Genomic DNA, 13,918 nt, shown 5'->3' on the forward strand with positions numbered 1-13,918 from the left:
TACCAGGGGTTCTGGCCCAGTGTAGTCCCCTGGCCCCCATTGTTGTAGGATTTGAGTGCCTGATAAACTCTAATGGATTCATCCTCACAGCGGTGATGCAGAGAAGTAGGGTTATTATTCCCCTTTGAACAGATGGGAAATTGAGATCCAGAGGGATTAGGGCCTTAGCCCTGGAAACACTGAAGCTCCTGGGCTTAGGACCTGGTGGGGAGTGAGACAGGAAGTGGGGGTGCCAGAAAGGAGGAATGTGACGCTCATTGTTTTACCCCTTGCAGCCAAAAGCAACACCCTGAGGCAAAGAGGAAGCCAGAGCAGCTGTTGAAAACTGGGGTGATTTTAACCTAATGCAGACTACTAACCAGCAGGCACGTTCTGCACCCACTGTAGCTTTGTACAGCGCTATGCAGTGATCCACTCTGATGAGGTCTGGATCCAAAGGAAACTGTCACCAATGCTTCCTTGGATGTCATGGAGAAATCTGATGCCACCTTGGATTCTAGATTTGGGAATCCCAGGGGAAGCCCTCACATTGAGAACCAACAGACGGGCAGATTTGAACCAGAAACCAAACCCTGTACTGCCCTTAAGATCCTTCCCCCAACCCGCCAGCACCACCTTTGTCCTGTCCATGTTGAGCTTCTGCTGTTGTCTTCTTTAAGGGGGAATAAATAAGGCCTAGTGTGCCTGAACTCACTGAAACTGCAAACTGTCAACCAGGAGGAAGAGCAGTGAGTGGCCTGCAGCTCGGGGAGGGTGAACGGCGTGCACTGCTCACAGCAGAGCAGGGGCCGGTGCCACTTCAGTGAGTATCGATTCCTCTCTGCTCTCCACCATCCATGTGAGAAATACGGCTCCGGTTAGGCTGGATGTGTACGGTAAAGATCTGATTTACAAAGCTCCGCTGGCCCTTAGCTGAGAGTCTCAGGCTGCAGGCAGTTAAAGAGCAATCCCAGTTATAAGTGCGCATCGTTAAGCATCATCAAATGCAGAAGAGGATAGGGAATTGCCACAGTGACCTAGTTCCAACTGCTTTTACGGTGTAGTGGTTACTGTGTTTGCATTATGTACAGTAGGTCCTGGGTTCAAGTCCCAGTGAATCTAGCACAGTCACCTTAGAAGGCAGTGTGGCTTAGAGTATGTGACTAACAGGAGAGCTGTGTTCTGTTCCTGGTCTTGTGACTTCGGGCTAGTCACATTTCCTCTGTTAGCTGCCTACTGAGGCAGGATAGTCTAGTGGTTAGGGTGTGCGCCTGGGCTATGGGAGACCTGGTTTAATACCCTGCTCTGCCACAAACTTCCTGTGTGACCTTGGGAAGTCACTTAGCCACCCTGTGCCTCAGTTTCCCTTCTGTACAATGAAGATAATAGCAATACCCTGCATCCAAAGGGTGTTGAGCGGCCATATATTGTGAGGTGCTCAAATGCTGCTGAGGTGGGAGTTAGATAAGTACCATAGCTGGATACTGTGGGGTTTTGTGCACCTTCTTCTGAGGCTTCTGGCCCACAATATGGCATGGGTCTAACCTGATCCAATGTTCTCATCCCTGGGCCATTACATCAAATACAGGATTTAAAATTAATCATTTTAAAATGAGCACGGTGCCACCACCAGATTACAGTAGGTGGTACAGCTCAGAAGCTTTGGTGTTTCATACCTTAGGGCCTGGGCCTGCTGTGAGTTGGTGTCTCCCGCCATCAACTTCAAGGAGAGCTCTTAGTACCACTCAGCACTGTTCAGCAGTGTCTGAAGTCAATGGATTGGGGTAAAGCGGGAAACCCCATAATGAGCTCACATGGTGCAGGAAGGGATTCATCCTCATGCTTCAGGGCATGAAGTGATCACCCCTGGAGGGATCAGGAAGGAACAACTCCTCTGTAGGCAGCATTGTACAAGTGACCAGGTGCATTATAGGTGGAATTTCCCCCCACTCACAGGGCTATTACAAGAAGCGGGACTTAACTGATGTATGTGCCTTTGTTGTGGCCCTCTGCCCAGCAGATGAATTTCACCCCACGAGCAACATTTGCACCTTCAGAGGCATTGTTCTAGACTGTAGGCAGGGTTCCAGGCTCCAGTCAATGCAGCCGTTGCCTGAGCTAGAGTGGTAAATCTTTGCAAAGCGACTCCTTTTGTGTCACAAACAGATGATAAATGGCCACGACTCTCACTTTGATACCTTTCTGCGATGAAGGAAGCCAGTCTGTGTTTCATACAGACGAGACAGCTCTTTTCCTGGGGACACGCTTCCCTCTGGTGGCTGACAATAAAGATGCAGCCGTGTTAGTCTGTATTCAACTAGAAAAAGAAAAGGAGGACTTGTGGCACCTTAGAGACTAACATTTATTTGAGCATAAGCTTTCGTGAGCTACAGCTCACTTCATCGGATGCATGTGAAGTGAGCTGTAGCTCACGAAAGCTTATGCTCAAATAAATTGGTTAGTCTATAAGGTGCCACAAGTCATCCTTTTCTTTTTACAAATAAAGATGCAGTTTCTTTGAGGCTCATTCCCTCCTGTTAGAGTCACCTAAGCGGAGGGAGTCACAGAATGGGGGTGGGGAACAGGGAGAATATTTTTCAGTTCTCAGATTTTAACACGAGAAAGAGACGACCATGATAAAAATGTAATGAGGTGACGTGATTATGGTGCATAAATGCAGAGCAAGAACCAGTGACTTGAAGTTAAAGCCAGACAAATTCCAATTAGAAACAAGGTCCACATTTTTAACAATGAGGGTGATTAACCACTGGAACGAACTGCCAAGGGAAGTGGTGGATTCTTCATCTCTGGGGTTTTTAGATCAAGACTGGAGGCCTTTCTGCAAGGTCTGTCTTAGCCCAAGCCAAGGTTTGGGGCTCAATACAGGGATAAGGGGTGAAATTTTCTGGCCCATGTTATACGGGAGGCCAGACTAGATCTAATGATCCATCTGGCCTTTAAATCTGTTAATCATGGTGGATGTTTACTAGCTCTGGGATCACCTTCTTCTTTTATACATTTTCTTACAGTAATTTAGTTCTCAGATTCCATTCCTGTTTAACCCCAGGACAGCTTAACCCTGTCACGGGTGTCTTGGAGAAAAATGGACCACAGTTGGAAATTCCTGCTCCAAACTGCCCCAGATTTCCTGGCGTTTAGCTCCAGGGTTGTGGTTGGACCCATCTTGGAGAGCCTGTTTTCTTCTGTGGAGGGTCCTCTCCAGGCTCTGCTGGTGGCTAGAAGGGGAAAGTTGAAGCTGTCTGTGAGAGAAGATTATGGGCAGATGGATAAACAGGGAAAGGGAACTTGTAATGACCTGATCAGGAGCCGCTCTGGCAGCTGGTGCTCAAAGGGCTGTTACTCTGATGTGACAGGCTGCTCAGACACTCACTCAGATCCATCCTTGGTTGTTTTCACCACCGAGCGAGTAAAAAAGCTCCAAAATCTCCTGTTCCCCTGTCACGTTTCTCATTGTGCTGCTCCCAAGGCCATGGGGCTGTGCTTCTCTCGGCTCAGCCTGCTCGCTCTCTTGTCTCTGCTTCTCTCATCTGCAGATGAGCGTGAGCAAGTTGGTTAAATCTTCACAGAGAGTCTGGGAAGGACACACTGGATCCAACGCACCAGAGAGAAGTTGCAAAGGTTGAGGGGGTATGTGGCTAATATTTGAACCTTGCCATTCATAATGGATACATTTTAACATGGGCCGAGTGACTGGCAAGAGTCCACCCCACGAGGGGTCAAAGAGAACATTAGCAGTTCCCTGGACAAGGATGGTACCACTGGGATTAGGTGCATTCTCCGTGGTGACCAGTGTCTCTAGGACTGCCCTGTGGTGACATACAGCACATACGAATGCCTGGCTCCAGACTGACCTGATTGTCAAACCTGGGCTGGGGAACTTCCACCTTGGTCCAGTCCTGCCCAGATCTGTTGTTCTCAGGCCACGCGGCAATGTTCATCTACATTCCCAGATCCCATCACTCCTGTGGTTACTCAGTGATAGGATAGATGTACTTGTAGTTACAGGGTTCAGCCAGTAGGGGTCTCCATGTGCCGTGTAAAGTTCCAGGTAGGCTGTAATCCCTGGTAAACAAGAGAGACAAAGCTGGGATCGAGCCCTTGGCACAGCTGAAAAACTCAGCCCTGGGACAGCTCCAGCTGGCCTCTCAAAAACTGAGGCATCCAGAAATCAGTGGCCACCTTTGAAAATATGGCTGTTAGGTTTTGGGAAGCTGGAAACGCGGCAGGGCTGATACAGCAGCAAGAAGGAGGCACTGATTGTCTTGGAATCTGTTACACATGGAGGAGGAAGCCCTTGTGAGAGAGGCCCGGCACAATACATTGTATCCCTGGAAGGGGCCCAGATGCCACAAGTGATGGACACAGGATAAAAACCTGTATAGAATTGAACCCAACTGGTTAATTACTTCCTGAATTTGGGCTGATGGCTCCATATAGTCACATGGCTGTATTTTTAACTGATGACAGACACATTATCGGACCAGCTCCTCAGTGGGTGTAAATCAGTGGTGCGTCACTGATGTCAGTAGAGTGACATTGATTTACACCAGCTGAGGATCTGGTCCCCGGAGCTTTGGATAGGTGATTTTTTGCATTCATTATAAATTCAAATAAATAGCTGTATCTCCAGGCATTTTCTAAATCAATCCTCATATAGCACATCCCTGCTCCGCTAAAAAAGGAGCTGTTTATAGTGTTTATTTTTATTTCTACTTTGCTCTAAGTCCAGGATATCACAGACCTGTCACAGATACATATTTCCCTCACTCTCTGTCCTTCTCCCCGCCCCGGTCACAGGAGCGGCTTTCGGTCCTTGTGGCTTAGAGGCGATTAGTGTGGCTGTGTCACTGGCACTCTGAATCGCTGCGATTGTCTTGGCGACGGGTTGGATAGAAAGCCCCAGACCAGCTGAAGCTCTCTGAGTCACAGCAAAACCACATTGCAGATGTTGAAGGAGGTGAAAGGAAAAGGCTAGGGAAATCTGTTTTGTTCTTAGCTCTGAAAGTCTCTCCTTCCTCATCCTCCTTTGTAATCTTGCAAGCTAAATGTTGCTGGGACCATTACTGCCACAGACTCCCTGTGTGACCTCGGAGAAGTCACTTCCCCCACCTCTGTGCCTCAGTTTCCCTGTGTGTAAAATGGGAATAAAAATGCTCACCAAAGTATTCAGGGCAGGCGGGCTGCGGCAAATTAAGTAATTCTGGCAAAAGCATTTTGGAGTCCTTCAGTCGAAGGGACTGGGACTCAGGACTCCTGGGTCTCATTCGTAGCTCTGGCACTGACTTGCTGTGTGATGTAAAGCAAATCACATCCCTACGTGCAAAATGGGAATGTTTCCTTTCCCGCCGGACTTGTGTGAAGATCGTTAATTAATATCCATAAAGAGCTTTGAAGTCCTCTGCTGGATGCAAATTATAATGATTTCAGCTGTTATTGTAGCTGAATGCAGCACAAGGACACTATTGATTGCTTCTTACTTACTTTTGACTCATGTAGGTTTCAACATAAGAGCTTCACAAGGACAGCCATTAATCATTTGTGAAACTCACAAGCGAAAAAGCTCAAACACAATGACAGTGTCCATTGCACTGAGGTGTTTTGCTCGCCTGCCTTCTCTTGGTGCAGTGTCATGATGAACCCTTGAATAATAAAGACAATTAACACCAAACCTCAGTGGTTTAAATGTCCCAGCTAGTTCCTCAACTACCTACCCCTTAGCGACAGTGCCTGCTGGTGGATGGGAGGTTGGAAAAGATGCTTCTAAAATTGAAGGGTTTTTTTAATTGTAGATACTTTATATTTTAAAAAATTAACTAACTTTAGTGTAATTGTTTTAGAATACAGGTAATGCAGGGGGGTTAGCTGGCCCATATTGGTAAAGGGATTTTAAGCTTTAATTGTATTGGTTACTGGTTGAAATCCAGGTTAGGCAAGTAAAGGTCAAAAGGGGTTCCCCATTTGATGGTTTTTGGGTGGCTTAATGATAGATCTAAGCTAGCAAGAGTTGTGGAATAGATGCTCACAGGTCCTGGCTAAGTACCATTAGTGCAGAGGTTCCTGCATAAGTGAGACAAGATGTTGATATCCTCTCTGATCTTTGACAGGATTCTCTGTCCTGCCAAAACTTCTCATGACCAAAACATTCTTCTACCGTGGTGCCACTAGGTGGCAGAGCTAACCCTCTGATGATGGAGGACTCTGCTGCATTTAACCTAGGCCAGGAAGGCTTGCGGGTTTCAGTGCCTGCATAGTATGGTGATGGGGGCTTTAAAAAGGGCAAGAGGAGGTTGCAAAATAGCAGAGTTTAAACACTAAGGTATACAGGTGTGTGAGAGAGAAGCGGATGGGGGTGGGAGAATAGATAGAGACCCTGGATGGATGGATGGTACGTGGACGTGTTCTCTGTAAAAGGAAATTTCTCCTTTCAGTTTCGTTCAGTGAATTTAGAGCTGCTTTGTGTTCCTCTCCTGTCTTGCACTGATCAGTTTGCGCTATGTGGGTAGCTATTTCACATGACATGTCAGCGCCCCTCCACCTGCTGGCGTGAGGGATGCCTGTGATGATCAGGGATCACGTGGCTGCTTAGACTCAAACAGGCCCCTAGCTGGCCTTCAGGGACCTTGGACCTGGGGCTGGATCTGTGAGTGCAGAGAGATGGGAAGGAGCAGCGTGGGTGAGAAAGCCCAGCACAGTGTGATGAGTGGGAGAGGCACAGCCCTGGGATGGGACAAAGCGAAAGGAGAATTCAACAGAAGTGAGGAAGGGAGCAGGGAAGGAGAGCAGAGAGAGACCAGCTGGACACCGCCTCCTGGGAGGTGCTATGCTGGCGAGATGGAGGGGGAGGCTCTCAAGTTGTTGCTAAATAGACCATCCATTCTGAGCTACTGAAACTTACCCAGCGCAGAGGGGCCAGCACAACCCTTTGCAGTCTGCTGTGGGGCTCGAAGAGCTGTGTTGAATCAGGGTATCCATGGAGCTCAATCAGTGGGGAGGGTGGAGCAGCCTCATGCCACCTGTAGAGTCAGCTGAGCACGGGTGACATGGTCCAGGGAGGGGAGAGACAAGGAGGGTGGTGGTGAGGGAGATCCAGGAAGCTGAACACAAGGGAACAGATGGGCTTCACATGTAGGCTATTGAATGAAGTGGGGATTCTGGGCTTGAGCCCTGTTGATGCTCAGGCCCCTTGAAACAGCTGCAGCGTGGGTGTGACTGTAACTGACGCTGTCTTCAAGGCCCCTTCATGCTGCCGGAGGGGTATGAAGGGGCCTCGGTTTCCCTGGGCTGGGAATCAGGCTGATCGGACCCTGCAGGCCAGTAGTCAAGTGTCTCAGCAAGACCACAGCTCTTGGCAACAAGAGACATGTTGCTGTTGTCAGGGAGATGTGGTTTTGACCTTGGTCCGGGCCAGCCTGTTCGTGCACAAAATACCCAGAGCTGTCACACAAGCATGATTGCAATGTACAGCCAAATGGGAGTTGGCTTTGATAACAAGGAATAGCTGCCTGTCTATCCGGCTACCCCCATACACACCCACCTATCCATCCCCATACACGCGGCCTATCATCACCTTTCTAAAACACTCATCACTTAGGCACCGCGTTTACCAGCCGTCAGCTCCATCCATGGCTTTCAAATCTCTTTCACTTGAACCCAGATGGAGGTGGCGTTCCGGAGCCACCGATCTCCCTAAGACTCTGGAGACAGACGTGTCCATGTGGGACCGTTTTCATTTTCACCTCCTCTCTGACCAGCTCGATTGCGGCCGTCGTGCTTGTAGGTGCTGTGACCGCTTCAGCTCCCCCAAACCCCGCCAAGTCAGGGCTCGCGAGTCCGTGGAGTTCCACCATCCCCACGGGAATCTTGGGCAGAGCTGCTCCATCTGGGCAGACCCTGCCATGGAGGGTGCCCCCTTGTCTCACGCTGCCCCGTGGTGTTGGGGAAAACGAGGGCTTCCCCATGGAGGGAGTGCTCTGTCCCGGAGATCATCCAGGCAGAAAGGGCGCTAGGGCCTGCCGAGCACGTAGATTTCCGAGCAGGGGCCCTTGTCCCTACAGTGGACGGCTGTCTGGGTTTGTGGTTAAGGCACATGCTGGGGAACGGTTTTGCACTGGGCACTGCTAGGGCCAGTCACAAATCAGGCCTGTATGCTTCAGATCTGACGGCCAGGAGGGACCTGAGGCGGAGCTGCTGCCTAGCACAGTCCAGAGAATTCCACCCCGTCACCCTGCACGGAGCCCATGGCTTGTGTCTGGCTAAAGCGTCACTTCCAGAAAGGCTGGAGAGCTACTGGCCCGGGTCAGGGTGGGGGTTGCAGTTGCACTGACCCAGTGGGAATTCTGTGCAGGACCTTGAATTCCAGGTGCTCCCCGGTGCAGGGGCGGCATAACAACATGGCTAGCCCCCATTGGAGGAAGCAGCATGGGCCAGGGAGCCCTCGCCTTCCTCCTCCCCAGGGTAGCTGTTCTTGTGCTCGGGCCAGGGGAAGGGCAGCGACCGAGACCAGGGGTGAGTGGTTGAAAGGATGGGAGGCTCATTACGCTCCCCTTTCCGCTACAGTACCTGGTCGGGAGCCAGACCCCACCGGGCTCTCTGTGCCTCAGTTTCCCCACAGGTTGGCCATTTTGCAGATGGGGCTAAAGCTGCTGCTGTTTGTAAAGCTCTGCGGTGGGAGGGAGGAAAGGTAGACTGTTGCAAAGAGAGAATGACATGACGTGTGGAGGAAGTAACACTGAGAGCTTGTGGTCCAAGGGAGCTGCAGCTATGTAGAGGTGACTGTCGTCTCAGTGTCTTCTTCAGCGGCGACGGGGGAAGCAAAGCTCCCAGGAGGCAGATCCCCCCTGCTGCGAGAGCATGGGCTGGGGCCGTGCTCAGCTCCCCCTGCTTGCTCTCCTGGCTCTAGCCCTCCAAGCCCCAGGTGAGTGATGGGGCGTTACGGCTGTGAGACGTGGCAACCTCGTGCCAAGGGGAACCTTGGAAACCACAGCCCCTGGGCCCAGACTAACGCTGGTGCAAATCCAGAACCGCTCCACTTGAGCTCAGCGACTCTGGCTTTACACCAGCGTAACTGAAAGCAGAATCTGGCCCAGCCTGTGTTGGGCTCCTTCCTTGCTCGGGTAGCTGGTTCCCTGCCAGGAACAATTGCTGGACCAAACCCCCCATTCCCAAGCTCTGTGCCAGAGGTAGGTGAGATGTTTCTCTCCCCTGAGACGGGGGGTGGGGGGGGTCACCAGGAGGCCGTTCTGGTCCCCAGAGCTCGATGGGAACAGAGATGGATGTGTAAGTGTAACAAGGCGAGACCCACTCCTGCAGCGCCTCCCGCTGGTCATCCAGGGAATTAGCTCACCAGCCTCTGCAGCGCCCCTTGCCAGCCAGCGTCCCGCCTCTTGCTGGCCCCTGTGTCCCTCCTGGACCCCAGTGCCCCTTTATCTGGGGGTTTCTGCCATGGCAGTATCCCCTCAGTTTTTGGGTCTCCTCTCCCCAGGGAACCCCCTAATCCCACCTTGCCTCAGCCTATGGGCTACTGCCTTTCACTGGGGCCAACTGCAGTCTGTATAAGCCAGTCATCATAGGCAAGGCAGGGTGGGGTGGGGTGGGGGGTAGGACCTACTGTCTCCACTCAGCCCCGGGCTGCCCCTTTGCAGCCCCGCACAAGGCCCTGCAGCCCGGGGAGTTTCCAGGCAGGAGCTCCCCAGCACTACCCCACCTCAAGTTCCTGTTTAGCGTTCAGGCAGCTAGGTCCTTCCCTCTCTGCAGTTAGAGAGAGACTAGCTGAGTGCCTGGCTCACAGCCTTTTATAGGGCCCAGCTGCACCCTGATTAGGGCGTGGCTCAGCTGTGGCTGCTTCCCCAATCAGCCTGGGCTTTTCTCCCAGGGCTGGCTTTAACCCTGTCAGGGCTGGAGCGGGTGACCACCCCTCTACAGTAGGGTATTGGGATTCTTGGGGGGGTGGAAAAGAATAGCAGAGAGGGAGGATTGCCTAGTGGTTAGAGCACTAGCCTAGGAGTTGGAAGTTCTGGGTGCAATTCCCTGCTCTGCCACACACTTGGGTGAGTCACTTAGGCGCTCAGTGCCTCAGTTTCCCCAGCTGTACAGTGGGCATAATGGCACTGCCCTGCCTCACAGTGGGGGTTGGGAAGATAAAAACATGAATAATTGTGAGGTGCCCAAATGCTACGGTGATGGCTGCCCTAGAAACACCGAGGGTAAGTCTCTAGTGTCAGCTCTGAGGCCAAAACCAGACCTGGCAGCTGGGGATAGGGATGGACTCCCGTCAGTTTGTTCTCTCTGGCTTGTGCTGCAGCAAGTGGGGAAATCAGTGGCAACCCCCACCCTTGCCCCCCGCAACTTTGATCTCCTAGGCTCTGTTTCTCAGATCCTGGATTAACCCAAGCACTGACTCCCCGCCGCCAGGTGAATGGGATTCTGGGAGGATCGGTCGTGCTGTCTGTGGATCTATCCCCTGGGAAAAAGGTGAAAGAAATCGAATGGAGTTTCAGTGCTGGGACAGGTGTGACGATCCAGCTGGCTGAGTTCAATGGAGGGAAGTTTGAGCGACCCGATCCCAGCGACAGATTTCAGCAGAGGCTAGAAATGTACGAGACCTCACTGAGGATCAAGGCTCTGGAGCTGGGTGATAGCGGAGTTTATGAGGCCCGGGTTAAGATCGTACCAGCAACTGTGGAAGATCAGGCCTTTCTCCTCGCGGTCTGTGGTAAGTGACTGTTTAAAACCGGGTTGAACTGAAGTTTGAACAAGTGAAATCATCTTTCAGGGCTGTTAATAAAAGCGTGTTCCTTCGCTTTTATTAACAGGGCCCCGTGGATAATAACTCCTGGCTTGTGTCCTGCGGAGGAAATACGTGCATTGGGGTTGGGTTTTCCCAGCCTGCACGAGGCAGGGAGGAGGAGGTGCGGGAGGAAGGCTGTCACCCAGCCCTCAGTTCTGCATAACTGAGAACCTCCCTCCAGCCCTTGTGTGGGGCTGCTGGGTTCGTGCTGTGATGGCCCGGTTACGTGCACAGCTGCACGTTGTATGCTGGGTTCGTGCCGTGATGGCCCTGCTACCTGCATAGCGGTTCCCTGGCTCTCCTGTGCACAGTTATCCCCTCTGTTGCAGATGCCATCCAAGCTAGCACAGTGGTGCTCACTGCTTGTGAACGAGTTGCAGCAAAGCACACCTCCAGGCAGCTGTCAGAGGGAGCCCCTGCTGTGCGTTTGCTGGAGGATGGAGCTCTCCAGGGGATTCAGATCTGATTCCCGTGAGGTGTCCCTGTATCTCTTAGCTGTGCCCCAAGAGTCACATCCCCTATTCACCCAGCTCTGCCCAGCCCCCTGCAAACCATTCATAGCCTTAGACTGTCTTGCATTGGCCCATCATTAGTGGCAGCCTCCCTGAGGCTCTGCTCATTTACATCAATGCCCCTTTACCCCACCCTGGCAGTGCAAAGGGGCCTTCAAGGGGTGTAAAGTGGGCCCATTGTAAGGCCCTTTTGTGCTGCCAGAGACATGGAAAGAGCCCTTATGATACATCTACACTGCAAAAAAAAAAAAAAGCCCCGGGCAGCCAGTCCCAGCGCTCGGGTCACCTGACTCAGAGCCCAGGTCATCTCACTCGGGCTCTTGAGGCTTGAGCTAGTGGCTAAAAATAGCAGTGTAGAAGTTCCTGCTAGGGCCTGGAGCCCAGGCTCTAACGTCTGGCAATGGGAGCGGGTCTCAGAGCCCGAACTCCAGCCCATGCAGGAATGTCTCCACTGCTCCTTTGAGCACTCTAGCAGGCCCCCGGGTCAGCTGACCGGGGCTCTGAGCTGCCAGGTGGTTGTTTTTTTCCCAGTGTAGACGCTTTCTGTGTCAATGAGAGTCAGGCCCCCAGAGTCTTTCATTCTCATTTTATTTCTTCTGAATGCAGAGCCCGTTCCAATGCCAAAGATATGGATTCACTCGCTCTCCAGCACGGCTGATGGGTGCAATGTCACTCTGCAGTGTCAGGCGTCTGGCAGGGAAGAGGTTAATGTCTCCTGGACGAGAGGGAACCCGCCCCGAGGCCTGGGCAATTCTGAGCGGTACCAGCTGGCCCCTGATGGCAGGACCCTCCGCCTGTCTCTGCAGCCCAACCCCCTGAACTCTACCTTCACCTGCACGGCCAACAACCCTGGGGACCAGAAGAGCATCTCTCCTGACCTGCAGAGCGTCTGCCAAAGCGGAGGTGAGTTATCAGCCGGGCGTGTCTGTCTGCTCATTTACACCGGCTTTATGCTAGCCTAGCTTCTCTGGTCTCAGTGCTGCCACTCCTGATTTACAGCAGTGTAACTGAGCGGAGAACCAGGTCCCCGGACAGAGGAATAAATACACTGGCCGCAGCCCTGATTTTCATTCATGTACACCGCCAAAGCAGTGAGCAACGCTGGAATTTACTCCCACTTCCAGGCCCCTTTACTCTGCCAGCGCGAAGTAAAGGGGTCTTAGTGCAAATGTGGATTCAGGCTGGTCAGTCCAATCCCCCTGTCTCTGTCTTTTCCCCATTGCAGGAGCGGCTCCCAGTCCTTGCCATGGGAGAGCCATTACTGTGGCTCTGTTCCTGGGATCAATGCCATTGTCCTTGTGACCCTGCTGCACAGAAAAACGCCCTAACGCTGGTGGTTGGGCTCGAACCTCGTATCGCAGACGCCTGATGAGAAGGTGTACGGGCCGACGGGGACTGACGGGGAGGCGGGGGGAGCAGGCTGTCGGGTGACATCCTGGCCCTAGTGAAGTTTTGCCAATGACTTCTCTGGAGTCCGGATTTCACCCCCGGGTGTAGCTTGGTCCCCAGAATCTCCTGCTTATCGGAGAATATTCTGAGCAAGCTTTGTCTAAAGGAGATGTTTCTCCACGGTAAAGAGAAATAAAAGTACTGGATATTTGAGAGTACTTTAATACTCAAGTATTGTGCTGAGTTGGGATTAGCAATGCAGTGACTGACCCACGCGTCTAGTGATACATATTCAAAGCCCTGCTCACTGACTGGCTGAAGTGGTTGGATTTCCATAATGACTCTAAGGTTCTCTCTCTAATACAGCAGGTTTCAACCTGTGGTCTCTGCGGAGCTGTTCCAGGCATGGTGCAGGGAAGGCAAGGCGGACCCTGCATGCAGACCACGGAAAGGGGCAGCTGACGGTCTGTCGAGCTAGGTACTTGAATGACCTCCACCGCTGAAGTACCTGCCAGGACTTGGAAACAGCCAGTACCATGGTCGGTATTACAGCGCTGCAGCAGGATGGCCTCACCACTGCAGTGTAGACGTACCCTGAGGGCCTTTTGCCTCATTCTGGCCGCACCAAGTGGGTAGAATGAAAAGGGGTAGAAATTACAGTTACATTCACTTTAAGGCTGCTCTAGGTTTCCAGGGCCATGTAAAGGGGCCTCATTGTCGATGTTTATGTGTAACCAAGGAAGTCGTTTACACCAGAATAAAGTCATTTCTCTTCCAGCATAGAGTCTCTGCATGGGGTGTTATAACAGCGCAGACACAGTTCTGGTGTCAATTCCCCATGTAGACAAGCCGGTAGTTCCACTCTCATCCTATATGCCGGAGATCCGTTGACTTGCATAGAACAGTGTTGTCTCCAATACAGTCTCTCCGTTATGTTCTCCTCGGTAGCCCTCTGCAGAAGCCAGTGACTAACGTCTGTCACATGGGAACTCATGTGCCTCCTTCCAGCCCAGCAAGGGTGGAGACTGGGTCATGAGCGGCTCTCACATGGGTCGACGGGACACGGCAGCTGCCGAATTTCCCCAGCCCCCGTGCTGTCTTGTGCCAGTCACATTGGCAGCCCCCGGAAAGGAAACATGCTTGTTGTTTGGAACATGTTTTTCATTTCCTCTGAGCCGAATCCTGCTCCCCTGGAACCTGATGGGATCGAGATCTGCTCCTCCACTTGCAA

The 13,918-nt window shown here is 52.1% G+C and overlaps 1 protein-coding gene across 4 annotated transcripts; it reads left to right on the forward strand.

The window, feature by feature from the left end:
* The first annotated feature begins 7,879 nt into the window (after positions 1-7,879).
* Positions 7,880-13,467, forward strand: LOC114018351 (hemicentin-2). 4 transcript variants are annotated; one of them, XR_005223025.2, is made up of 5 exons: positions 7,896-8,914; positions 10,373-10,711; positions 11,905-12,201; positions 12,524-12,674; positions 13,057-13,195. XR_005223025.2 is itself a non-coding variant. In XM_037883090.2 (4 exons), the coding sequence occupies exons 1-4, from the start codon at positions 8,851-8,853 to the stop codon at positions 13,188-13,190; spliced, it is 834 nt and encodes a 277-aa protein (XP_037739018.1). In that variant the 5' UTR covers positions 7,880-8,850; the 3' UTR covers positions 13,191-13,467. The 4 variants fall into 4 exon arrangements, 2 of the variants coding, with proteins under 2 accessions (XP_037739018.1, XP_037739017.1); XR_005223024.2 differs by having other exon boundaries at positions 7,897-8,914; positions 13,054-13,195; XM_037883090.2 differs by lacking the exon at positions 12,524-12,674 and having other exon boundaries at positions 7,880-8,914; positions 13,057-13,467.
* The last annotated feature ends 451 nt before the right edge of the window (positions 13,468-13,918 follow it).

Source organism: Chelonia mydas, chromosome 24 (assembly GCF_015237465.2).
Source record: "Chelonia mydas isolate rCheMyd1 chromosome 24, rCheMyd1.pri.v2, whole genome shotgun sequence".
NCBI lineage: Eukaryota > Metazoa > Chordata > Testudines > Cheloniidae > Chelonia > Chelonia mydas.

Bases quoted from the DNA above. Each gene is read 5' to 3' on its own strand.
- LOC114018351 (XM_037883089.2), top strand. From the start codon at position 8,851: ATGGGCTGGGGCCGTGCTCAGCTCCCCCTGCTTGCTCTCCTGGCTCTA. The intron at 8,915-10,372 runs GTGAGTGATGGG...TCTGTTTCTCAG, and splicing joins TCTAGCCCTCCAAGCCCCAG to ATCCTGGATTAACCCAAGCA. The intron at 12,202-13,053 runs GTGAGTTATCAG...TCTCTAATACAG, and splicing joins GAGCGTCTGCCAAAGCGGAG to CAGGTTTCAACCTGTGGTCT.